The sequence below is a fragment of the Mustela lutreola genome, chromosome 4 (assembly GCF_030435805.1).
Source record: "Mustela lutreola isolate mMusLut2 chromosome 4, mMusLut2.pri, whole genome shotgun sequence".
Classification (NCBI taxonomy): domain Eukaryota; kingdom Metazoa; phylum Chordata; class Mammalia; order Carnivora; family Mustelidae; genus Mustela; species Mustela lutreola.
The window spans coordinates 85,843,792-85,868,449 of record NC_081293.1 but is presented as its reverse complement, the minus strand read 5'-3'; the positions used below and the strand labels follow the sequence as shown (position 1 = coordinate 85,868,449).

Sequence of the window (24,658 nt, the reverse complement as noted above, 5' to 3'; positions counted from 1 at the left end):
GGTAAAATTGGGGAGGGTGATTAGTAACTTCATGCAATAATCCAGAAAAAAAGGCACCTAGTGGCTTGGAGCAGGGTTGAGGGGGTGGGTGGTAGTAGATAGAAGGAGTAAGAAAGTAGAGCTAATCTGTGCAGGGGTGAGAGAAAGAGGGGATTCAAGAATGACTTCAAAGTGCACCCGGGTGACTTGGTTAAGCATCTGACTCCTGGTTTCTACTCAGGTCGTGATCTCAGGGCGGTGAGACTGAGCCCTGCTTCAGGCTCCATGCTCAGCAAGGAGTTTGCTTGAGTTTCTCTTTCTCTATCTCTCTCTGCCCCTCCCCTACTTGGTCTCTCTCTTTCTCTAAAATAAATAAATTTTTAAACAAAAAAAAAAAAAAAAAAAAAAAGAATGACTTCTAGGATTTTGGCCCAAGCCACTTGGAAGAGCTGGAGCGGCTGGCTGTTAATTGAGAGGGAAAGACAATAGAAAGTAGGTTTTATAATGGAAGGGGAAGATTGGAGTTGATTGAGGGGGCATGCTAAGCTTGAGATAGCCATTAGACATTCATGTAGAGATGGCCGGCGAAGAGGTCTGGGGTGGAGGTACACACATTAGAATGTCGGATAGGTGAGAAAGTTACCTCTGCTCTTTGCCAACTCTTTTCAGAAGGGAAATGATGGTTTTCCAATTCCCAAGTTCTTAATTCGCATTCCCCGAATCCCACTCAAGTCTGCCCCCATGCAAAAGGCTCAGCTTTGCTCTGATTGATGAGCTAGCAAGTTTTATGTTTAGGTATCATCTCTGCCCATCCTAACTGTTGGGTGTGCTCCATTTCCTGCACACAAGGTGAACATCTAATCAAGATCTTTCCAGGTGTGTACCATGGGATGAATCCGTGAAGAGATCTTAGATTTGCATCAGCAGTGACTACAACCAAACTTTTCCTTTGTGGCTTGAGAAGCAGAGGAGGAGGGGTAACAGAGACATATGGAATATTTAATTTGCAGACTTCTGCTGATAAAAACATTGACTCTGCAGCATGGGAAATCATGCCCACTTTATAGTGAACTTTAAGAGTTGAATGAGACACTGTATGAGAGCATGTCTTTGTAGAGGACTGTGAGGGATAATAGATGTCTTAAGGTTCAACTCCTTTCACTAATATTCTGAGAAGTAAAAGCACTGGACCAAGGTCTTAAAGCTGTTTCATTGCAGTGAAATTCTCTGATCAACATCTCTTGACTTGCAGTTCAGTGCTCCTTTTCCAATGCCAAATGGAAAATTTCAGCATGCACAGCAGTACTTATGCTTTTAGTTAGGGCAAGCATGAGTGTATGGTGCTGTGTGTCAGGGAACACGTGAGTAACTGTTAATCAGAAAAAGGAATTCACATCAAATTTTGAATAAAGTTAAATCAATTTGCCAAGTAGACAGCTGGCACATTAAAATAAGCATATGAGTTAAAAAATGTCAAATGAATATTTTTTGATTGTCACAAGGACGTTTGAAGACATTTGGAGTGATGCTGCTTGAAGTAACCAAGTCTTCATTTTTATACTGTAACAAGTGTCAAAACTTTGACTGGTTCAAATATTCTATGAACTGTAACAATGATGCCCAAAGCAAAAAAAAAAAAAAAAAAAAAGAAAAGAAAAAGAGAGAGAGAGAGAGAGAGAGAGATAGAGAGACAGACCCCTTGCACAGGAAAATGTTACTGGTGTAGAAAGTATACTAGGATGGAGTTGTGAAAAGAATAGTACCAAATACTTGGTCCTAGAACGTGCTTCTCCTTCTGAACGGCTGAGTGATTTGGGTCTTCTCTAGTACTACCTGCAAAAGAACGAATTGTTATCATGTGAGTATTTGAAACGAGAATGTTCTGAAATACTCTAGGGGCATCTACCTATAAATACTGTGTGCTTCTTTTGGGTAATGGTGAGAAAAATGGGAAGATAGAGCATTGTGGTGGTTAAATTTATGTGTCAACATGACTGGTTGTGAGGTGCCTAGATATTTGGCCAAATGTTATTCTGGGTTCTATGAGGTTGCTTTGGATGAGTTTAACATTTCATTGGTTAGCCTGAGTAAAACAGATTGCTCTCCATAATGTGGGTGGGTCTCATCCAGTCAGTTGAAGGAAGGGAGACTTCTTCAACCTGCTGGCCTTTGGACACAAAGCAGGACATCAGCTCTCCAAAAATTTCATGAGTCGATTCCTTATCATAAGTATCATTCACAAACTCTTGAGGAAATGCCCAGAGATGAAACCAGAGGATTTTTGGTTTATTTTATTATTTTGAATACGATCTGAAAACAAAAACTAAATTAACAACAGAAAAGTTACAATATCTTAGAGATTCCAGAAAACGTACTTGGCAGAATTGTTAAATGATTTACTGTCCATTTATTTCTTTGACACAGTGCCTTTTTTATACAGATTTCACCCTCTACCATCAAATAGTGCAGGGGAATTATTGTGTAAAGCTGCAGCCTCTGAGAGATCCTGTACAATGGAAGAAGGATGCTGTGGCCCACTGATTTGCTTTTGTCTCCTGACAATTCTTCAAATGAGTGGCAAAAAGGGAGGGGGTGAAAAGCACCTAAATTGATTTTTACCCAGCTTAATCAACCACATTTTAGCCAGAGTTTGCTCCAAATGACTTTTTAACTGTTTTCCAAACCCAAAGCCACCCTCTGTGAATAAAGATTATCTCCACAGAAGCTACTGAGAAGTTTGTGCTGTAGATTCTAAGAGTCATTTTAAAAGCAGCATTCTGAAAACCTTTGGAGCAGTAGCAGTGAGATTGAATTGAGAGACTAACTCCTTCAAGATAGACACTGGAGAAAGCAGTACTTACTTGGGTATATATGTATGAATGCATATAGATTTTCATATATATACAAATACATATTTACATAGAACCTCTCTCTATATATAGCCTTAAGTCCGATATGCTTTCATTGTCATGGTGGGTCTGTACCGAAATCACTGATACCTGAGGTCCTAGAGCAATGGATAGAAATAATGGAGATAAGATGTTTGTACAACGTTCATCCTTGTGGGCACGAAACTCACTGCCCTCGTGGGCAGTATGTGAAACTCAGTGCCAGTGTCCCATTGCCTGGGATAGGACATTAACCTTGTAATGAGGATGTAAATGGCCTTTAAGTAATGGAAATATTTTTTTCAGGAGCCACCCAAATTATATGGGCTTCTCTTTCCACTAGCAGCCATGAGACTTCTGGTCAGCTTCCCATATACAGTAAGAAAGCCTTGTTGCCGAAAACTAGGTCAGCTATAGGAACAGAAATATATGGGGATCTAAAAAGGCAGTTAACAACCACAGTACGTGGAATTCTAAACTAAAGTGGCACAAAACCTCCCAGGAGTCTCTGTAATTAGCGTATTGGTAGTGACACGTGAGTGACAAGATAGAGGTGAACTAGTGTGGATGGATGGGAGCCATGGACTGGACTGGGCTTCAGAAAAGAGTTCTGGGACCAGCTGACAGAAGGGAGGATGCTTGGGAGGATGCTTGGACCATCTTGGCTGGGGGTTCCATCGTGCCTGGTAACACATGACGCAGGGTTATAGCTTGTGATGTTTTCATTTGTGGCACAGGTATAAATGGGTATTGATGTGTATTGATATCCTTAGATTAACTTATGTAATCCTCAATCTTTTAAAGTCTGTTCCTTATAAAGTCTGGAATAACAAAAACCCCTTTTGTGATTACTAAATATTTCTGACCTACGTGGCTCCAGGTGGCATTGCCAAGAGGGCAGCGGTGGCTGAGTGGGCAGTGCCCAGTGGCAGAGTGCCCAAGCACATGTTGAGGGCCACTTGATGCAGTGTTATGCGGTCTTGTTTCACCTGCTGGGGCCCAGACACAAGGAATAAATTGCCTTGCTTAAAACCCACTTCTCTACTCCTTTGTCAGACGTCAGAGCTACGAATTATAAGACTTCATGGCTTTGAATAGATGATACCCTGCTTGGGTGACACTTCTGCTGGTGAAGCAACTTCACCAGGATTCTCCGGGACTCTCCTAACTGGCCATCTCTCTCAAGGTTTCCTTCCTTCTCAGAACCCGGTCCTTCCCACCTCTGGATAGTTGCACTGCAAGAATATGATGGGCAGAGTGTTCTCTATGCCTGCCCCTTGGATGTAAAGACCCAGGTGTCTAGTATTACTGCCCTGTTCTGTGCAGCCCCCAGCAACTTAACCAAAGTTGCTCAGCCTTTTATGAAATCTGAAAACAAGACCTTCTTGGAGAGCCAGCTCTGTGGCCAAAAGGCCATGTCATCATTAGAAGAAAGCTGCTCTGAGAGACCATAGAGCACTAAGCCCATGTTCCTGTGGGGTGCATGATCTATGACATGCGGGCCCATCACTGAGCTCTCCTATGTTCTGCCTGATGCCAGTTCACATGATTCGCATCAGCTGATTTCTTACGTTTAGCCTTGCCATCCAGACCATGGGCATGAAGATGCAGTTAGAGTGGGGAGCCTGGGTGGCTCAGCTGGTTGAGCATCCGACTCTTGGTGTCAGCTCATGTCATGATCTCATGGGTGGTGGGATCAAGCCCCTCATCCAGCACCATGTCAGGCTCCAAGCTCAGCAGGGAGTCTGCTTAAATAGTCTCTCCATCCATCCTTCTCCCCCACTGGCTGAAGCTATTTAATGAGAATAAAGATTGGGCTTGGTGCCTGTGTACTCTACCTCTGGTCCGGCTGTGAAGGTGTGTTTGACCCCAGCCAAGTTTTTTACCCTCCAGAGGTGGGTCTTTGTAAGGAAAATAGGTTGTTCTGTTTATCAAAAAATCTTAACTATTCAGAGGCTACTTATCTTGCCTCTGCAATGTCTTGGTTATTCTTCCTCTTGGCTGACCATCTCCAGCAGTCTTTCCCCCGAAGATTAGTAGAGTACGTCACAAATTTTCCGCCCTGCCCTCTGTTGTGCAGAGAAAATTGGCTTCAGTAATTAGTTCCCCTCCTCTCCACCTCGCTGGGTAGAGAGGAAGCTTAAACCTGCTTTTAACAATCTGTCTTTTCTGGCTTAAACAGTCTCTGTTTGTGTTAAAATGATTGCTTTCAGAACTCTATACCTTCTGCTTCTCTAGGCAAGTATCTTAGGCAGTGTTGACAGTTAGTCGATAGTGTTCCTGATCCATGCGGGGTTCTCTGGATCCCTCTGGTCTCTGTTGCAGAATAGCAGGTTGGACTGGGACTCCCATCTTCTGAGGGGCATCTGGCCCCATCGGGCCTTTTGAAGTGTGATGGCATTTACTGCCCATGACCATTGACCGTGCCTTGCCTCTAGTCATTGAGAGTCCCTTCTGCAGAGGGCTCTTCTTGCAAACCTTAGGACTCTGCCAATCCCAGTGGTCTTCATTACTGGGGTCTGTGGCCAGCACTGGGCAAGAAGGGGCTAGTGCTTGTGCTGTCTCTCTCTCCTTCTCAGGCTTCTTCATCTGGTGGTAGTTTGCAAGTCTGGAAGTAGCACACATAACTTTTACCTACATTCTCATCAGCTATCAGAAGTATCAAAGGCATGTTGTCCTCTGTGTTAGAAATTCATGTATCCTTTATTTCTCATGCCCAAGCAAACATGCCACAAGGCCAGATGTTCTTGGTGTCCCCTGTACTTAACCGGAAAGTTTTTATAGCACCTTGAACACATCCTTGGAGATGTAGCCTGAAGTCTGGGGAGATATGGAAATCTTGACCTTCACGTTCTTTGCTCTACTCTTGTCCCTCTCTAGCATCCCACAGTGGAGATGGCAGGCTCCCTTCTTTCTATTTAGACAAGACTTCTGTGATAAAATGCTGTCCTCCTCCTTCCCACCATGACCTCAGCCCTTGCCCATGCTCTAGAGTTCTAGCAGAATGACTGCTGGGGAATAGTAATTTAAAGAGGAGAGGAACAGAATGCAAAACACTTTGGGTAAAATGATCAAAGGGAAATCTTTGATATATCCAATCTTTATCAGATGGACAAGGGAAGAAGAGCCAAGATCAAAACCATTAATTTGGGGCATCTGAGGGACTCAGCCAGTCAGTCTTCAGAGCTTGATCTCAGGAGTTGTGGGATCGAGCCCCGTGTTGGGTTCCCTGCTCAGCAAGGAGCCTGCTTCTCCCTCTCCCTCTGCCGCTCCCTCTGCTTGTGTGTGTGTGCTCTTTCTCTGTCAAATAAATAATATTTTTGTAAAATCCCATTACTTTGGTTACTTACCACATTCTGTTGAATGGTTTGATGGGACATTAATTAAAATTGTTGGCTTAAATAACACTTTAAATAATGTGAGAATCCCCTTGTGTATACACTTCTCTTTCCTCTCCTCTGGATCAGTTGGTTATACCCAATCTGTACGGATAATGAAAATGGATTTTTAGCACCTCGTACTAGGAGACAACTCATCAATAATGGAATCAGGGAAGTGGAAACAGCTGTGGATGAAGAGGAACGCTTATGCCGGTCCAGTCCCTGGGCTTTCAGTGGATTCAGCTCTTGGAAAAGATGCTGCTGGGACACAGGAAGACCCCCGTCTTTACGGTGCTCCTAATTCCTATTATTTGCCCAGTTCTCTTCATTGGAAGCTCCACTTTGGCCCTCTTCTCTAACTCTGGCACCCAGAACCTTTTCTCTCTGGGCCGTGACTTTGCTTTCATCCACCTAAAGCTCTGTTCAAGCATAAGAGTGTCCTGCCCGTGCCATGTTAGCTGGACCAGCCTGCTTGGCCTTCCGGTGGCTGCTAGAGTGGGAACAATTGCAAAGTCAGGAGACCAGCAGCCCCTGCAGTGACAAATGGTCTCGAGTGAAAAAGACTCCAAACATTCTTGCCAGACTTCTGACTACCCAGAAACTCTGAATAAGCAATTTATGGAAGCAGCCCACAGTCGATGAAAGGATAAAGAAGTGATATTTAAGAAGTGATATATATATATATGATGGAATATTACTCAGCCATAAAAAAGAAAGAAACTCTGCCATTAGCAACATTAGGGATGGAGCTAGAGAGTATAATGCTAAGTGGAATAAAGAGAAAGAAAAATACTGTATGATTTCACTCATATGTGGAACTTAAGAAAAAAAAAAAGGAAAAATAGACCAAAATGCCAACTCTAGACTATAGAAACTAGAGAACAAACAGATGGTCACCAGAGGGGAAGTGTGTGGGGGGAGCTGGGAGAAACAGAAGACAGAGATTGAGGAGAGCACTTGTCACGATAAGCACTGAGTAATGTATAGAATTGTTGAATCACTCTATTCTACAGCTGGAACTAATCTAACACTAGGTTAATAATACTGAAGTTAAAATTAAAATAATAATAAAAGAAAAAAGCGGTAGAAAACAAATGCAAAATTCAAATATGTTCACATAGGATCATAGACAGAAAATTGGGATAGATCCTGAGTTCCTATAGTGCAACATTCTTTTTTGTGTCAGAGGACACTGAGGCATTTTAGAAATTAGCGGAATGACCACCCAAGATTACGTAGCAGTTCATCACCAATGTTTCCAAGCCTGCCGTGGATGAATGTCATCAGCGTCATGACAGGAAGGGTGGCAGGGTGGGCCGATGAAACATGGAATGTAATAGACTTGCTCTCACAGCCAATTGTCACACATTCTCCACAGCAGTCACAACTGAGCCTTTGAAGGTGCTACCCATCTTGTCTCACAACTAGCACTTATCATCAGCGAAACCATGAGACCCTGCTCTATTAAAACCAAGCGTATGTCTATCTCCCTCTAGGTAGTCTGTGTAGGGACTGTACTTTATTCATGTCTGACAAATGACCAGCGCTGTGTTTGGCCAGAGTCAGCACTCAATAAATTTGTTTGCATTAAAGTCACTCAGTTTTGCTCTGAGGCTTGGATTCTCCACTTGATGTTCATAGGGGCTGTCCAGAGAGTGTGAATTTCTTGAAATGATGCTCCAACTTGTAAGCATGTGTGTTTGTGCACTTACACACGTCTCCTGCTATCCCGGGGGGAGAGATTTCAGTTTTCGGCAGAGGAATCACAAAGAGGTTAAAAGACCAGTGTAGCAGGAAAAACCATGCTGTGTGGAGTGTGTTTATCACCAGTGCCCCCGAAGTTCCGCCCTCCCTGGAGGTCCTGAGGGACAGTAGGGCCTGAGCAGACAGAAATTGGAAAGCCTCCAAACAGAACCCTTGGCATCACTAAGGAGAATGAAATGGTTCTGCGTGATCATGACGGAGTGGGGGGGGGTCTCCAGGCCCTAGTGGGTAGCGAAACGAATATAAATCACCAGTGAGGCCAAGAACAGGAGGCACTGGGGTCTGATGTCTGTATTTGTGAGCGCACGGGCTGTGGAGAGAGATGGGCTGCTGTCATTCCTTTTTCCCTCCCTCCCTCCCTCTCTCTCTTTTTTTTCTTTTCTTTGTTTTCCTCCCTCCCTCCTTCCCTTCCTTTCTTCCTTCCTTCCTTCTGAAGGTTTATTTATTTATTTGAGAAAGAGAGAGAAAGAGAGCATGCCCACACACCTGAAGGGGGAGGGGCAGCGGGAGTGGGAGAGAGAGAATCTCCAGCAGATTTCCCACTGAGCTTGGACCCTGATGTGAGGCCTGCATCTCATGACCCTGAGATCACGACCTGAGCTGAAATCAAGAGTCAGATGCTCAACTGACTGAGCCAACCAGGCACCCTCCTTTTTTTTTTTTTTTCTATGTAGGTATTTATTTCTCTTAACTCTATAACAACATTTCCTCAATGAATCACTAAGGAATTATTATCCAAAAAAGGAAAAGAGTTGAATAGATTTCAAAATAAATGTGATTTATATGCTGAAATTGATAAAAATGGAACTAGGTTTTGAGGTTTTCATGGTCAGAAAAGGCTTCTTTGGGAAGACATGAGATCTTGGATACAGGGATATTTAAGAAGAGACTAGATTTCTCCCTTTCGGAGATGCCGTGGAAGAGGTTTCTTACTGGAAAGAGAGCAGGAGTAGCTGCCCATTTAAATCTTTCTAGAAAACCTAAATTTATTTAATTGTGAGGAATCTTACCTTGATTACCTGTGTGTATAGAGGCAAAGTCACAAAGTATGTAATAGTTAAAGAACTTATATTTCTGGACTTTGTTTTTGAAATCAGTTTTCTGCACCTACTATCTGTTAAAACTGGAACTGGTTTAATTCCCAGAGTCCATATGTTGATCAGAGTTGACAGTAATCATACATACATATATGCATGAATCAGCCTAGGACCTAAAATCTGAAGTAGATATTTCACAGAGCCGGTAAAGTGCATGTCAGGGTGATAAGTGATCTATTAGGAATGGAAGGAGGGGCATATTAAGTTTTTTTAAATTAATTAGAGCCACGGGTTTATTTGTATTTAATTTGTCATATGGGAAGTAATCACTTCCTCCTCTAGAATCTTACAGAGCTTTGTGTCTAACTTAAGTATCCTGTGCTTTTTGTTTTTTATTTTGGTCATTTGTATATGTATCTTGGGTTCCACTTTGCAATTCCTTGGGTCATAGCTTTCAGCTTTATGTCATGCAGAGTGCCTGAGATATAGAAAAGGTGCAAGTGGGGGCATCTGGGTGGTTCAGTCAATTAAGCATCCAACTCTTGATTTCGGCTCAGGTCATGATCTCGGGGTTGTGGGATTGAGCCCCGTGTTGGGCTCCACACTCAGTGGGGGTCTCCTTAAGATTCTCTTCCCCCCATCACCCCTTCCCTACTTGTGAATGCTCTCTCTCTCTCTAGATAAATCAATTAAAAAAATAACTTAAAAAATCCGAGTTAACGTTTTTCCTGAAACTGCCTTTTTTTTTTTAAATTTTTTATGATGAAACAAAGCTACCACATGCAGGAACTATACAGCTAAGAGGAAATACAGAGCCAAGTGAAAGGTGAGAGGAGAATCATTGAAAATTTGTGCTAGTACACTGTATTAGTCAAGGTAAGCAAGTCAAGACAATGCTTCTCTGTTGTAGTAACAAAGAAACTTGGAAATGCCAATGGCTTAGTGTACCTAAAGATATATACCTAAAGTATATTTTTAAATACAATTAAAGTTTTTCTTTTTGCTCATAAAATGTCCAAAAGGGATATTCCTGGTTGGGTGGCTCTCCAAGTGGAGACTCAGGGACCCATGATCCTTTATCTAATGACATCATTCCCTAGCCCCAAAGCATTGGGAGAACATATAAAGTATTTCTCAAGAAGTTTTAGGGGGCAAGTCTGGAAGTTGTGCACATAACTTCTACCCACATTCCATGGGCAAGAGTGTAGCAGATGGCCTCACTTTTAGGCGGGACTCGATATGCCCAGGTTAGGGTATCTAGAGTGGATGAGGTAGGGTTGGCAAACACAAAGCACTGATTGCTGTGCTCCAACCCTGACCCCTTTCCTTCAAATTGACCCAGGAACCAAGGAAAGCCAGCTGAAGAAAATGAATCTTAATGTATCAAAGTATAGCTTGATAAATATGTTAGGTTTGATATGAGGACATGGCTGCTTTAAAAAAGAAAAATGGGGCGGGGGCGCCTGAGTAGCTCAGTGGGTTAAGCTGCTGCCTTCAGCTCAGATCATGATCTCAGGGTCCTGGGATCGAGTCCCACATTGGGCTCTCTGCTCAGCAGGGAGCCTGCTTCCCTCTCCCTCTCTCTCTGCCTGCCTCTCCGTCTACTTGTGATCTGCCCGTCAAATAAATAAATAAATAAATAGAAAAAAGAATAATAGAGGCGCCTGGGTGGCTCAGTGGGTTAAGTGGCTGCCATTGGGTCAGGTCATGATCCCGGGATCCTGGGATCGAGTCCCACATCGGCTCCCTGATCAGCGGGGAGCCTGCTTCTCCCTCTCCTTCTGCCTGCTGCTCTGCCTATTTGTGCTCTCTGTCAAATAAATAAATAAAATCTTTAAAAATCAATAAATAAATAAAAATAAAAAAGAAAAATAAATAGGGGTGCCTGGGTTGTGCAGTTGGTTAAACATCTAACTCTTGGTTTTGGCACAGGTCGTGACCTCTGGGTCACGAGATTGAGCCCCACATCAGGCTCTGTGCTCAGTGGGGAGTCTGCTTCAGGATTCTCTCCCTCTCCCTCTACTCCTCCCACTTGTGTGTGCACATACTCTGTCTCTTTTTTTAAAAAGGAAAATAAATATCTATAAAAATATGTATCAGGAAGACATTGACATTTAGGTAGGATGTAGTAGGTCTTGGCAGAGCAACAGTTTCACTGCAGCAATTTAAAAAGCCAGGTAAATAATATTTATAAAGGTATCAGAGAGCTGTGGAAGGAACAATGATTAGGTGAATTTATATTCTTGAAGGGCAAAACTATTTTATGGTAGCTGATGGTCACCAACTGTGTTTCCCCCAGGCATATTAGCCAGTTCTGGGTACAAGCTGAAGATTGAAAATGGCCTTGGGAAGAGAGTGTTTGCCAATGAGAGACCAGAGAAAGAGGCAGACTCCTCCAGATTGGTAGGTGGCGAGTTTACTGAGCAAAGAAACTTACATAGGAGGCCTGTCTTGGGCAGCCACGAGATGAGTAAATCTCTGCATCCACCCCTCAGAATCTTAAAATACAGAGGCCTTAACTGGGTTCAGTAATACTGTCCACACAGTCTCAACACCCTACTCTCTCAGACTGCCTGGTTGGAACAGCTCCCACTGAAGGGAGTAGTGGGTAGTACGTACATTCGAGAACAGGGGAACTGCCTGCCTCAAGCTCACAGGTCCACTGGCGCTCACATCATCTTAATGACCTCCGCCAGCAAGGTTCCAAATCCTGTATAACATGGATCTTTAAAATACTCCATCTGATCCACCTGTCTTGAATTCCAAGCTTTTCCCCACCGGAGCCCATTCCTAACCCTTATCATGCCATCCAACAGACAAGTCATTTCACCAGTGATAACCCATTTGTGCTCTTGACCGTGCCCCAAAGCAGAGCTTCAGGTGTTGGGTGAGGTGGGTGATAGGAGGGCCTGCAGTGGCTGTCTCTGGATGTGGCCTTCCCTGGGTAATGCTGGCTCACCCCCAGCCCTGGTCGGAAGGGTAGGTTGCTGGCTCCAGTGTGGACAAGGGACTGCACCTGTAGTATCACGCGGCCCCTGCAGAAGTGTAAATATCATTTATAGACCTTGGACCAAGATTTAAAGAGGACAGCTCGTGGAGGCGAGAATACTCGGTGAGATGGGGGCAGTGTTTGCAACGGCTAACAAAGTCACCATCCCAACCCTCTGACTTGTCACAGCAATGACTACATCTGACAAAGGTAAACATTATGGAAGTGACAATAATTGTCCTGGCTAATATTTATTGAGCACTAAAGCTTGTGCTGATTTTTTTTTTTTTTTAGAGAGACTTTATAAAGATTTATTTGAGAAAGAGAGCATGCCTGGTGCATGCACAGCAGGGAGAAGGGAAGGGGAGGGGGAGAGGGAGAGGGAAAAGCAGGCTCCCCACTGAGCAGGGACCCACACACAGGGCTCGATCCCAGGACCCCGGGATCATGACCTGAGCTGAAGGCAGTCGCTTGAGTGACTGAGCCACCCAGGCGCCCCATAAATCCTGTGCTAAGTTCCTAATGTACTTGAACTTATTTAATCTGTATCATAACTATTTGAGGGTGTTGTGGACAAAAGGAGGCTTAGAGAAGTTAAGGAAGTTTCCCAAGACTATCTAACTGATGAGTGGAAAATCAAGCGGTTAAGCCATTTTATCAGACTCCAAACCCCAGGCTCTTTATTTAAAAGGGGAGGGGGGCAGTGAGTGGCTTAGCAGCTGCACATGTGAGCATTATGTAGAGATTTTAGGCAGCAGGAACACAGATATGAGTCAGCAGTTTAGTGTGGCTGTCAAAAAAAAAAAAAAAAAAAAAAAAAAAGATTCAACATGTAGCTCCATCACTAACAAGAGCTCGAGTCTATTAAGTATTGGCCCTGGCCATGTGCGAGGCCCTGTTCTAAGTACTTTACATGTATTGACTCCTTCTGTCTTCACAACAATCTCACAAGGGTCGTCTTTTTTACAGATACAGGAACAGGAACTCAAGAAGGTTAAAAATCTTGCCTGGAATTACAGCAGCCAGAATGTGATGATGACATGGAGGAGCGGCTTCTGTCCTCTCCTCTGACTCTGCCTAGACCTTCCCTCGGGTTCAGTAAATGTGTCTGGAAAAGCAAGGTGGGGAAATGCCGAGTTCACAAGACTCCAGGCATTGTTTACATGGTTGGTTTTCCGTGTGCAAAGAGTGTTCACCTGGAGATTTCAGTGACATGAGAGCGTTCCATGCCCACACTGAGAACTGATTCAGAATCAGCATTTTTAATCAACCGTCTTGAATGATTTTGACTTCCGGTGGCCCTCTGACATTGCTCCAGAAACACCAGTCAAAGTGTTTTTCATGGCAGTCCAAGACCGGCCGGCTTAAGATATTTCGGGTACTGGGGGATAAAAGATTTGTCCCAGAGTCTCCGAAGAAGGGATTAAAAACAAAACTTACATATACACACTCATGGAGAGAGAGAGAGAGAGAGAGAGAGAGAATCATGTTGTTTCTTTTTTTTTTTTTTTTTTAAGATTTTATTTATTTGACAGAGAGAGAGAAATCATAAGTAGGCAGAGAAGCAAGCAGAGAGAGAGCAAGGGGAGGAAGCAGGCTCCCTGCAGAGCAGAGAGCCCGATGCAGGGCTCAATCCCAGGACCCTCGGATCATGACCTGAGCTGAAGGCAGAGGCCTTAACTCACTGAGCCACCCAGGCGCCCCGAGACATGTTGTTTCTAATGCTCTCACAAAAGAAGGGTTGAAAATTAGGTACAGTTATGGAGGATATTAATTTTTTATTTATATAACCTGGGTATTTCTTGTTAGGTTTTTTCTTACAGTGACTTTATTGCTTTTATGACATAACAGCCATAAAAATAATATATACAGTAAAAGTAATATTTTAGAGGAATATTATGACACTGGAAATCTGCATAATATAATTTTTAAATCAATAGACTTATTTTTTAGAGCAATTTTAGGTTCAGAGAAGCATACAGTTCCCAAATCCCATCCCCCCAACAAAACACACAACCTCTCCACCAGCATCCACATCCCGAATGGTCATAGTCTGCTTGTTAGGTCATTAGCCACCAAAGCCCATAGTTTTTATTAGGGTTCACTCTTGGTGTTGTACCATCTGTGCTTTTGGACAAATTTATAATGAGATGTACCCACCGTTATCATACAGAATAGTTTCACTGACTTCAAAATGCCCCGTGCTCACTCATTCATCCTTCCCTCTCTACCACCGCCCCATACGACCGGGAGTCCCTGAGGGCCATGATCTTTCTATTATCTCCATAGTTTTGCCTCTTCACTGTGTCATATACTTGGAATCATATAGAATAACACCTTTCAGATTGCCTTCTTTCATTTGGCAACATACATTTAAGTTTCCCCTGTGTCTTTTCATGACTGGATAGTTGATTCATTTTTTATCACCAAATAAATACCCTCGTGCAAATGTATTACAGTGTTTGCCTGTTGAAGGCCATCTTGGCTGTTTCCATGTTTGTGCAATTGTTAATAAAGATGTAAATATTTGTGTGCAGGTTTTGTGTGGACATGTGTTTTCAACCTAATTTAGAAATACATCAAGGCATGAGATTGCTGGAGCATACTTGGTTTGCTAAGTTTCATAAGAAACCACCCAACTATTGCATTTCCATCCTTGGTGAATGGGAGTTCCTGTTGCTCCACATTCTTGTCAGCGTTTGCTCCTGTCACGGTTCTGGATTGTGACCATTCCAGCAGGTGTGCACTATGGTACCTCATTCATTGTCTTCAGTCATAATTGCATGGTGACGTATGCTGAACGTCATCTCATAAGCTAATTGGCCATTTGTGTATCACCTTTAGTGACATGTCTATTCAGATGTTTTGCCATTTTTAAAAATTGAGTTGTTCTTTTTCTTCTTGTTGAGTTTTAAGTATGCTTGTTTTGGACAATAGTCCTTTATCAGATATGGCTTTGCACAGATTCTCCGTCAGTCTGTGACTCATCATCTCATTCTCTTGACAGTGGCTTTTGGGGAGCAGTTTGTAATTTTAATGAAGTCCAAGTTCTCAGCATTTTTGTCATGGATCATGTTTTTGATTTTGTATTGAAAAAGTCATCACCAAACCCAAGGTTGTCTAGGTTTTCTTTGAAGTAATCTAAGAAGTTTATAATTTTTCAATTTATATTTAAGCTTGTGATCATTGTTTTTCATGTGGATGTCCAATTGTTTCCACATCATTTATTGGATACACTATCCTTTCTCCATTAAATTGACTTTGCTTTTTTGTCAAAGATGACTTGGCTGTATTTGTGAGTCTGTTTCTGAGCTCTACATTTTGTTCTCTTTATTCCTTGGTCCATTCTTTCACCAATCCCCACACTGTATCATTTACTGTAGCTTTATAGTAAGTCTTGGCGTTGGGTAGTGTCAGCAGTCCAATTTGTGGACTTCTTCAGTGTTTTGTTGGCTCCTCCGGGTCTTTTGCCTCTCCATATAAAGTTCAGAATCAGTTTGCTGATAGCCACAAAATAACTTGCTGAGTGAGAGACTGGGATTACTTTAAATCTGTACATCAAGTTGAAAAGCATCTTAATATTGAGTATTCTTACCAATGAACGTTGGATATTTTGCATTTAGGTCTTTGATTTCTTTCATCAGAGCTTTGCAATTTTCCTCAAATAGAACTTGTACACATTGTATTGATACCTAAGTATTTCACTTTTTCCGTGTGCTAAGGTGGGTGGCATTATGTTTTAAATATCAAATTCCAGTTGTTCATTGCTGGTATATAGGAAGTTGATTGACTTTTGTACATTAATCTTACATCATGCAAACTTGCTATAACTCATATTTGTGCCAGGTTAATTTTTGGTGGGTTGCTTGAAGTTTTCTACATAGATGATCATGTCATCTGTGAACAAAGACAGTTTTATCTCCTCCTTCCCCAAAGGTAGACTTTTTCATTTCCTTTTCTTACAAACTGCGTTAGCTAGGACTTGCAGTCTATACTGAAAAGGAGTGGTGCGAAGAGACGTCCTCCTTGCTACTCTTGATCTTAGCAAGTAAGTTTCTTTCCGTGAAATGCGACGTTAGCTGTCAGTTTCTGTAGAGGTCGTCTAATTTAGGGAAGCTCCCTTCGATTCCTGGTTTGCTGAGACACAACATAATTTTAATGTAAAACATTGCACAATTAGCGTATACAGCTGGTTTCTGGTTTTGTGAAAAGTATTTAACACGGGAGAAAAGAGTGGAAGGGAATACACTTATAATTCAACATAGTCATCTTTGGCTGGATAACGAGTATTTTCTTGACACATTTCTGTGTTTTCTAAATTTGCCTCAATGGACCTACGTTGTTTGCTGTAACAGAAAAATAAGAGTATGAGAACGGACGAGGCGTCCAGAGAGAATGGCTTGCGGACAGGAGAGCGGAGAGAGGATAAAACGGAAGCCCAAGGAGGCGGACCTGATTTAGTAATTGCGTCATCAAGGGGAAGGCAAGCTCTCTGAGGGCCAGGCCTGATGAGCTACCCCGCGGCGTGATAAGTTGTCCCACCTGGGGCTTGGCTTTGCCCAGGAAACGCTGTTTAATTACCCGGCGTTCCGAGCCCGGTTCTGCTGACAACGGAACCAGGTTTCCGTCTTTCCAAGTAGTTTTGCTGTTGTTTTAGAAGGAGGAGAAGGAGCTGGAGAGAGATTGATGGGAGTGAACCGAACCACGGAACCGGGGGCGCAGTGACCCGACAAGTCCCGGGGGGGGGAGGGGAGTGCGCCCCAAACCCCCGGCTCGCAGCGCGGGCGCCGGTTCCGAGCCCTGGGCACAGCCCGGCGGCGGGGAGGGGGCAGCAGCGCCCCCGCCTGGCTGCCGCGCTCCCGGCCGGGCTCACCCAGCCGCCCAGGTGCCTAGAGAGCGCACGCAGCTGCCGGCGCTCTCTCCCGGAGCCGCGGCTCCCGCGCCCGCGGTGTGCTGGGGCGACGGCGACAGGCGAGGGGCCCGGGCCCGCCCCGCCCCGGCCGCCGGCTGCCTGCAGCGAGCGCCGCGGACCGGCTGGAGCCGGGTGAGCCGCCGCGCCCGTGTCGCGCGGCAGCCGCGGAGGCTCTGGGGGACGGCGGGCGCGGGCGCGCACGGGAGGCACGGGCAGTCGGCGCCGGGCGGACCCTCGGTGGGCAGCGCGCCCACTTCCCCGGGCCGCGGCTGCGGGCGGCTCCGGCCCGCGCGGCCCCTCCGCCTTCAAGTCTGGGAGCTCCCGGCCCCACGCTGCCGGTGCCCATGGGGATCCGAGAGTTTCCCGGCGGCGCACCCAGGAGCAAAAGCATCGCCGTGTGAGTAGCGCCCGGGCTCGCGGGGCGCGGGGGCGCGGAGGGCGGCCCTCGGCAGCCGGGACGCGGGGCAGCCCGGGGCTCGGGTAGGGGCGGCGCGCGGCGGAGCTGCTCGGGAAGTTTCGGGCGTCCTCTCCGTCGCCGCTCGCCCCTATCTGCGCTGCCCCGAGGCGCCCGGGGCCGGGCGCTGGAGACGGGACCCGACGCCGAGGTTGCCGGGGCAGTTGGTGTGGGGGGCGGGCGAGCGGTTGGGGAACAGCGCGGCCTTGCCTCGGCACCTGCCCCTGCTGCGCCCTTGCCCGCCCTCGGACCTGCCCCTCACCTGCATCCCCCACTCTTTCTCTCCCTTCCCGCCTACCTGCCCGCCCGCGGCCTCAGTGGCATGAGGAGGTCACCGGACGTCAGCCCCCGGAGACTGTCCGACATCAGCCCCCAGCTCCGGCAGCTCAAGTACCTGGTGGTGGACGAGGCTATTAAGGAGGACCTGAAATGGTCGCGCTCTGTGGAGGACCTCACTAGCGGGCCCGTGGGACTCACGTCCATTGAGGAGCGGATCCTGCGCATCACAGGCTACTACGGCTACCAGCCCTGGGCAGCGAGCTACAAAAGTAAGACCCCCTGAACCCCCCGCGTCCGCCCGCCCGTCTCCCCTGCCCTTGTCCCTGGCAGCTGGGGAGCAATCGCGGCGACGCGACCAGCCGCCCCCCTGCCCGCAGATACAGCCCCAGCTTTGCAACTTTCAGGAGAAACCCTGAGATGGAGTTCTCCGGGACCTTTGGGAATTTCTGATCCGTTCTCTTACACCCCCCCCCCCCTTCCCACACAAGCTTCTCTGTTCTCACCCCCTTGCTCTTGTGTCCTGTCGCAGTGGGGAGACAGATTGGAAACCCAGTGTAGCCTGCGCCGTGTGCTTTCCCTGCGGATTCGAAAGTGTTACTCGCCCCTGTCCGGGTGCAGCTGGCTCAGGGACCGACTGCAGACTTCGTGGGCCTGGAATTTTAACTCTTCCCTTGGTCTCCTGGGCCTTGGTGATGGTGGAAGATTCCGGGGCCTTGACTTTAAACTACTCCGCTCCTTTTGCTCCTTTCCCTATCTGTCCTCTGCGTGGAGGTTAATCCGGATCATTCTAGATACTGGCATTTGGTTCCTGAGAGAGAGAGGGTTGGTGCCAGGGGGAGCAGCTGAAACTTTTCTTTGCCAGTGGGCCCCAGCTGATGGCTTTGGCAAAGCTGTGATCAGTCATACAGATAGTACCTGTGCGAGTAGGACTGATCTGGTGGGCAATGCTTCCTCTGGTTAGGAAGGAAGAAGTCAGCCACGACCAGCTCCAGATACCTGTAATTAGTGGCCCCATCACTGTCCTTTGGCATAGCAAAACGTTGCCCTTTACCATGCCAGTTAAGAAATGAGTCCTGCTTCATTTCATTTGTGATAAAGATGAATAGCTTAATGATTTTGAGATATGTTTTTCCCCTTCGTTGCTTGAAATTGGAACATACTTTATGGGTCCTTAGGAAAAAAAAAATCAGGTTTTTGTAAATTAATCATATTGAGCTCTAAAAATAGGTCTCATTTTCTTCTAAACCCCTTGATTCCAAGCCAGAGGTCAGCAGGATGCTGGCAGTTAGCTGGTTACTTTTAAGTTATTTGCAGGAAGAAATACGGGATTTTAATGTTTTGTTTTCATGCCCTTACTTGCTTTTAAGGGACTGCGGTGATTGTGTTTAACTCGGTATAAACCTTTAAAAGGTTATCTGTGTCTCCTCCAGTCTCCAGCTTCTGCTGCTAAAATCCTAGCTGCTAAATTGGCTTTGGATGACAGAAGGAACACAAGGGACCAAGTTCTCTTTCAAGCAGAATGCTGGGCGTAGAATGAAACAATGCAAAAGGAACGTAAACCCATAGGAAACCCATTTGTCTTATATGTAAAGATAAGACCTGTCCTGTTTCCGCTTGCTGGAATTTTATCAGAAGTTTCCCATGTCTTGGTTCTGTTCTCTGCTTTCTTAATAACTAAAGACAGTCATGTAAATCAGAACCTTCCTGGAGTCCTCTAGTCCCCAAAGCCATGGAGAGATCTGTCACTAGTTTTACTAGTGATGTGGCCCCACGTGCTTTGTGGAAATTTTCACTAGGGTTCGTGACTTGGCGGGGAGGCAGGGAGCCATAGAGCCATAGCACTGATGACTGTGCTCGGTGCAAACACACTTTATAATTAAGACGGGGGACAGGCCGTATAGAAAACGCGTTTCTTGTACCACTAGTGGATTCTTAAATATCCTCTCTCTGAGGCTTCGTTGAAGGGATAATATTAACACAAAGGGCAGCAGCGATCACTGGGATTGACTAATGTCCGTTCACGCCAGTCTTTTTGTTCCCGTGAAGATATGCCTTAATTCTAAGGGGAGATCCTTTTTTCTAAAATGCTTTAGGTGACAGCTGACATTTTGATGAATTAATTAGATTTTAAGTATAAATTTAGAGAAGCTAATGTTTTATTAATATAGTCAAAGACATCTTAGGGCAGTCCTTTGGCTGTTTGCTATTTCTATCAGAGTAGAAGGAAGAATAAAAGGGCTTATCTGTATGTTGGTATCAGTTCTTCTGTTTGTCGGCGAATCATCGTACTGAGCAAGCCGGGAGACACGATGATTACAAAATAAATGCGGAGCAGGCCGTGGGCTGCTGCATGCCATGTCCTTGGCATTGGTAGGTCACTTTTTGGCCATCTTTCACAGTGGCTTGTCTGTGTCCCCACTGAAGGAGTCCCCAGTGAGGATTTCTGACTATTTGAGGGGTGTACGTGTGCTCCCTTTGTAGCAGCAGACATTACTGAACTAAGCAAGGATTCATTCTTATCCTCTTGATTTTTGGTCTTTGTTTTGGGTGGCTAAGCTAAGTGATGTAACTTTCAATAGTGCAGACATGGCCTTTGCTCAGTATTTTCTCCTGTCAGTGAGAGGAACAAGTTTCCCTCTAGACAAGGGACTTTTTATAAGGAATTGTTGCGGGGGGGACAACAAAACCAAAACCAAAAAACTCCTACTAAAGTCCCCTGGGTCTCACAGGATGGTATGTATGGAGCGGTCAGCTGAGAATTAAACTAGAAACAAGCAAGTAGGCTGGGTCAGGGTCCGGTCCCCAGGGGCTCAAGTCCTGGAAGCTCCACATCCGTATTTCTGAACCAAACCTCTTGGGCAGGATTCTCGGTGGTTCCTTGGGTTCCTAGCTGTGAGCATATCCAGAGCCCAGAGAGCAGGTGGTCCAGAGCAGTCGCTCAGTAAATGTTTGGTGAGTGAGTGAGTGAGTGAGTGAGTACATATGGTCCAAGTCACTGGCCTCAGTGGGAGAAAACCTCTGACTGGACCTCTGTAGTGGTCTGGGTCCTTTGGACTCCTTCTGGTGCCTTCCTGTCCTTCTGGAATGGCTTCCCTCCTTCCGCATTCTCCCATCTTAACTGCGTCCTTGGCTTTCCAGACCGTAGGCTAGGCCAGGATTCCTGATGGCAAGCTTTGGTTTCGCCCAGGGTTTCCCAAGCTCAGCATGCTTGACATTTTGTCCTGAATAATTCTTTAGTGTGGGGGGGGCTGTCCTGTGCATTGTAGAGCGCTCAGCAGTGTCCCTGGCCTTTGGCACTCCATTGCCACCCCCCCCCCCCCGCCCCGGCCCCGCAGTGTGACAGCCAAAAATGTTTCCCGATATGGCCACGTGTCTCCCGGGAGTGTACCTTTGGATAAGAAGCCCTCATAATCTAACGCCAAGGGTACGCTCCAGGTGAACTTTTCTGGTGACCCGTCATGTTAACCTAAAGGCCTGCCTTCTGGATTCCTGACCTCCTGTCTTCATTCCTCCTGGACCCCTTCTTCGGTTTTCATGACGGGCCTGGCTCGAATCTACATCCTTCTGGAAGAGCCTGTTGCCATTCCAGCTGACATGGCTTGGTACCCGATCACCGTAAATCAGGAGCCTGTAGAAAGTGTTTTTGAATTCAAAACAACATGCCTGGAGCCTCTCAGTGACTTCCTTTCCCCTCCGACCTTGTATCACAGAGCCCCCTTGCTCTCTCGGCTGTCTGGTGTAAACACCACTGAGGGAGGGGTGGGGAATGGAGATCTGGGATAAGCCATCAGTGTGATGGTAGTTGGGCCTGACGCGGTGGGGCCTGGTGGCGTTCCGGCACAGAGATGATTGAAGTCACAACTTTGCAGATCCCAGATGGAGCCTCTCAGGCAGGATGCAGGAGCATTTATAAATGCTTATTTTCATTTACTCCTTATTTTCATTTAGTCATTTAGCAAACTTTTTTGGAGCACTTAAAAATGCCAGAATACAGAGATCAGTGATGAGAGAGGAAGCTCACTGCACAGATGTGCACAGATCAACAAATCTGTTCATCTAGGAGATGGGCGCCCTGTTTACAGTCACAGGGAGGCTGTACTTCGCAGAAGGTTTCCCTGATGGGTGGCTTCAAACAACAGGCCCTTGAACATTTTTCTAACTAAAGAAACTTTTCAGGAATAGCTTTTGGGTGTGTGTGTGGGGGGTTGTTCGTGGTCGTGTTTATGGCTTAAAATGAGGTATAGCTGTCTTTTGAGCAGATGTAGTAATATTACATGGTGTTGACCCGTTCAGATAAAGGTGATTTTTTTTTTTTTGAAACAGTGCTGATGGGTTTAGTTTTAAGTCATTTGTAGAAAGGAGGGTCGGTTAGTCCCAAATAACCCCCCCTCCCATGTCTAGTCCACTCTAGCCTGTAGTTGGCGAGTTGAGCCTTGGTTGGGAACATGGGAATTCTGGAGCAGAACCATCCATGTAGCTGGGTGACCTTTTTTTAGTTCAAGATGGGAAAGAGGTCACTGAGTAACTCTCCCAGTAACAAAGCAATCTCGTGTTTTTGGATCTTCCAGGTCAAAAGCATCAGAAAGGGTTTGTGTGAGGTCGGGGGTGGCAGTTGGTAGAGAAAGAACATCTTTCTTCTGCTCTTCGCCATTTCAGCCCAGACTGCTGGTACAGGCTGCTGATGCCATGACCAGTGAAAGCCGGAATGGTGGCTCGGGGTGTAATTCATGGTGAGCAACTTCTGTTCGGTCCTCCCAAAATAGTAAAGGTCAGGTCAGCAATTCAAAAATGACCCACTTGTAAGAGATTTATAATTTGGTTGTAAATGTTTGTTCTGGGTTGGGCCTTGGCATATTGAAATACTAGATCAAAAAGATTTTTAAAGGAAAAAAAGTTGGAGGGGGCAGAGGGCAAGAGTGAGCAGAGAGCATAAACAGCACTTGCTAACGTCTCCGAGAGTCCATTTTATTCCTGAATGGAATACGTGTTAACTAAGTAGTAAATGGTTTTCAGAGAGTCAAAAGAATTAAATGCAGAACTGTTCTCTTGTAGGGAAGCACAGTGCTCCCCAGTATGCTCAGATCATGGACAGGGGTTAGAAACCCTTTGCCTCTGGTCGTGGAGGGCCATGTTCTCCCTTCTAGGGAAGCAGAGCCCGGGCCCAGAGATTTCTCACTGTTCTGCAGAAGTCGCCCCTGGTTCTGTTTACAAGGCACCTGATCTAAAACACCAGGGTGGACATTTGTCCTTCCCTCAAGCAGCTGGAAATATTCAGTTTGGTTGAGTTAAACAATTCATATACCCGTGGATGAACCATTGAGCTCTGTGAAGGCTTTTACCAGGTGCCGACAAGGCTGCTAGTTTGAGTTGTAGCCCGAGTGCAGGCAGGGCAGCCTCCGCATCTCACGTTGTCAGGGGAAGCAGATGAAGTGGGTCTCGGGTGGCCAGGTTCCTATCGCTTTGTCACCCTGTCACTGCTGGCAAGTCACTCATCATGGGGAACCTCTGTTTTCTCATCTGTAGAGTGGGGGATAATGTCACCACTCTTCAAGGATTGTCACAAGGAATAAATGAAATAATGTATATAGAGCATCTGGCATCTATAAATAATCCTTCATTTTCATTTATTCTTCAGCAAACTTTTTGAGCTCTTAGTGTGAGGACTCTACTAGCGTCTAGAGGGTAGTGACACAGTCCTCATGCTGGGGTATCCCAGGCCAGAGGGAGAGAGGGAAATCTGAAGCAAGCCGACATATGGTGAAGATGGGCTTGGGGGTGCTTCGAGAGCCCTTTCTCACCATGGGGAGTGCGGCTCCAAAGCTGGAGGTAGAGTAAGCCACAGGAAGGTGGCGGGGGGTGGGAGAAGGTTTGCCTTCCATACAGATGACCAGCACCTTTGCAGAAATGTGCATCCGCTACTCCCAGAAGGTGACTCAGCCTGACTGGACTGTGGCCGCTTGGTGAAGGCTGTCTGTGAGCAGAAACTGACTTGAGTGTGTTACGCTCCAACTATCAGATGTGTGTCATCAGCAAGGCCATGGATGCCTGTCCCTTCACCCACCCAGGTCCCAGGCTAAGTGTCACTTCTTCCAGGGAGTCTCCAGGACCATCTAGATCTGGCGAGATGTTCTTGCCAGGGGCTCCACAGTGCAGTCACTTCACACACTTGTTGTCACAGCTGATTTAAGTGTGTGGCTGAAATGACAGACAGCAAGCCTGCAAGGGCAGGGCTCCTGGCTGTGTCCCCAGTCCTTGGCTCTGGGACCATAGGACTGTGGTGGTTGTGTCCCCCAGTTGCAGAGCATCCCTGGCACCAAAAGCAGTAAATGTTTACTACATATATTAGTGAAATTTCATGTGTACGTGTACGCTTGCGCGCGCACACACACACACACACACACACACACACACGGCTGATGTGCATCTACATTTCTGTGGGGTCTTCCAGAATTATCCTGCACGGAGCCCTTCGGATTGCCTTTCGCCATCAAGAAATGGGCCTCCCATTGCCAGTGTCCTGGGTCTTCACCTTGACTCAACCACAAACAGTGACAAGCAATCTCACTCCTCCAGCTTACATTTGCCCATGGCGTATCAGGGCGTTTAGTGCAGTTTCAATAAGCTCGTGGTAAAAATGCTGTGGAAAAATGAACAGAGCCCAGGGAAGAAGAGAAATGGATCAAGGGGGGATTGGAATTATGATCTTTAGGCAAGAATAAAGTATCAGGGGAGGGAGAGGTAAAATGGGCCTATGACATGACTCTATGAGAACGATTGGAGCCAGAACCTTTGGGGGTGTCCTCCCAGCTCACCGTAATGCCCTTCCCTGCCTGGCACCACATCCCGTGGGTGGGCTCCTAGCAGTCAGACTTGCCTCATCTCCTGGCCATCACGGGTTAGATTGGTATGGACTCTTGACACACACTGACTCACCCAGTATCTCCCTCCTGGAATTTGACGCTAAAATCAGGAGGTT

General features: G+C 46.0%; 1 protein-coding gene across 2 annotated transcripts in view; it reads left to right on the top strand.

The window, feature by feature from the left end:
• The first annotated feature begins 17,114 nt into the window (after positions 1-17,114).
• The window catches only part of SLC35F3 (solute carrier family 35 member F3), a 385,921-nt gene continuing 378,377 nt past the window's right edge, over positions 17,115-24,658 (top strand). For both annotated transcript variants that reach the window (XM_059170432.1, XM_059170431.1), the window contains exons 1-2: positions 17,115-17,346; positions 17,722-17,951. In XM_059170432.1, the coding sequence (XP_059026415.1) occupies positions 17,294-17,346; positions 17,722-17,951 (283 nt within the window). In that variant the 5' untranslated portion in view covers positions 17,115-17,293. The remainder of the gene's footprint in view (positions 17,347-17,721; positions 17,952-24,658) is intronic.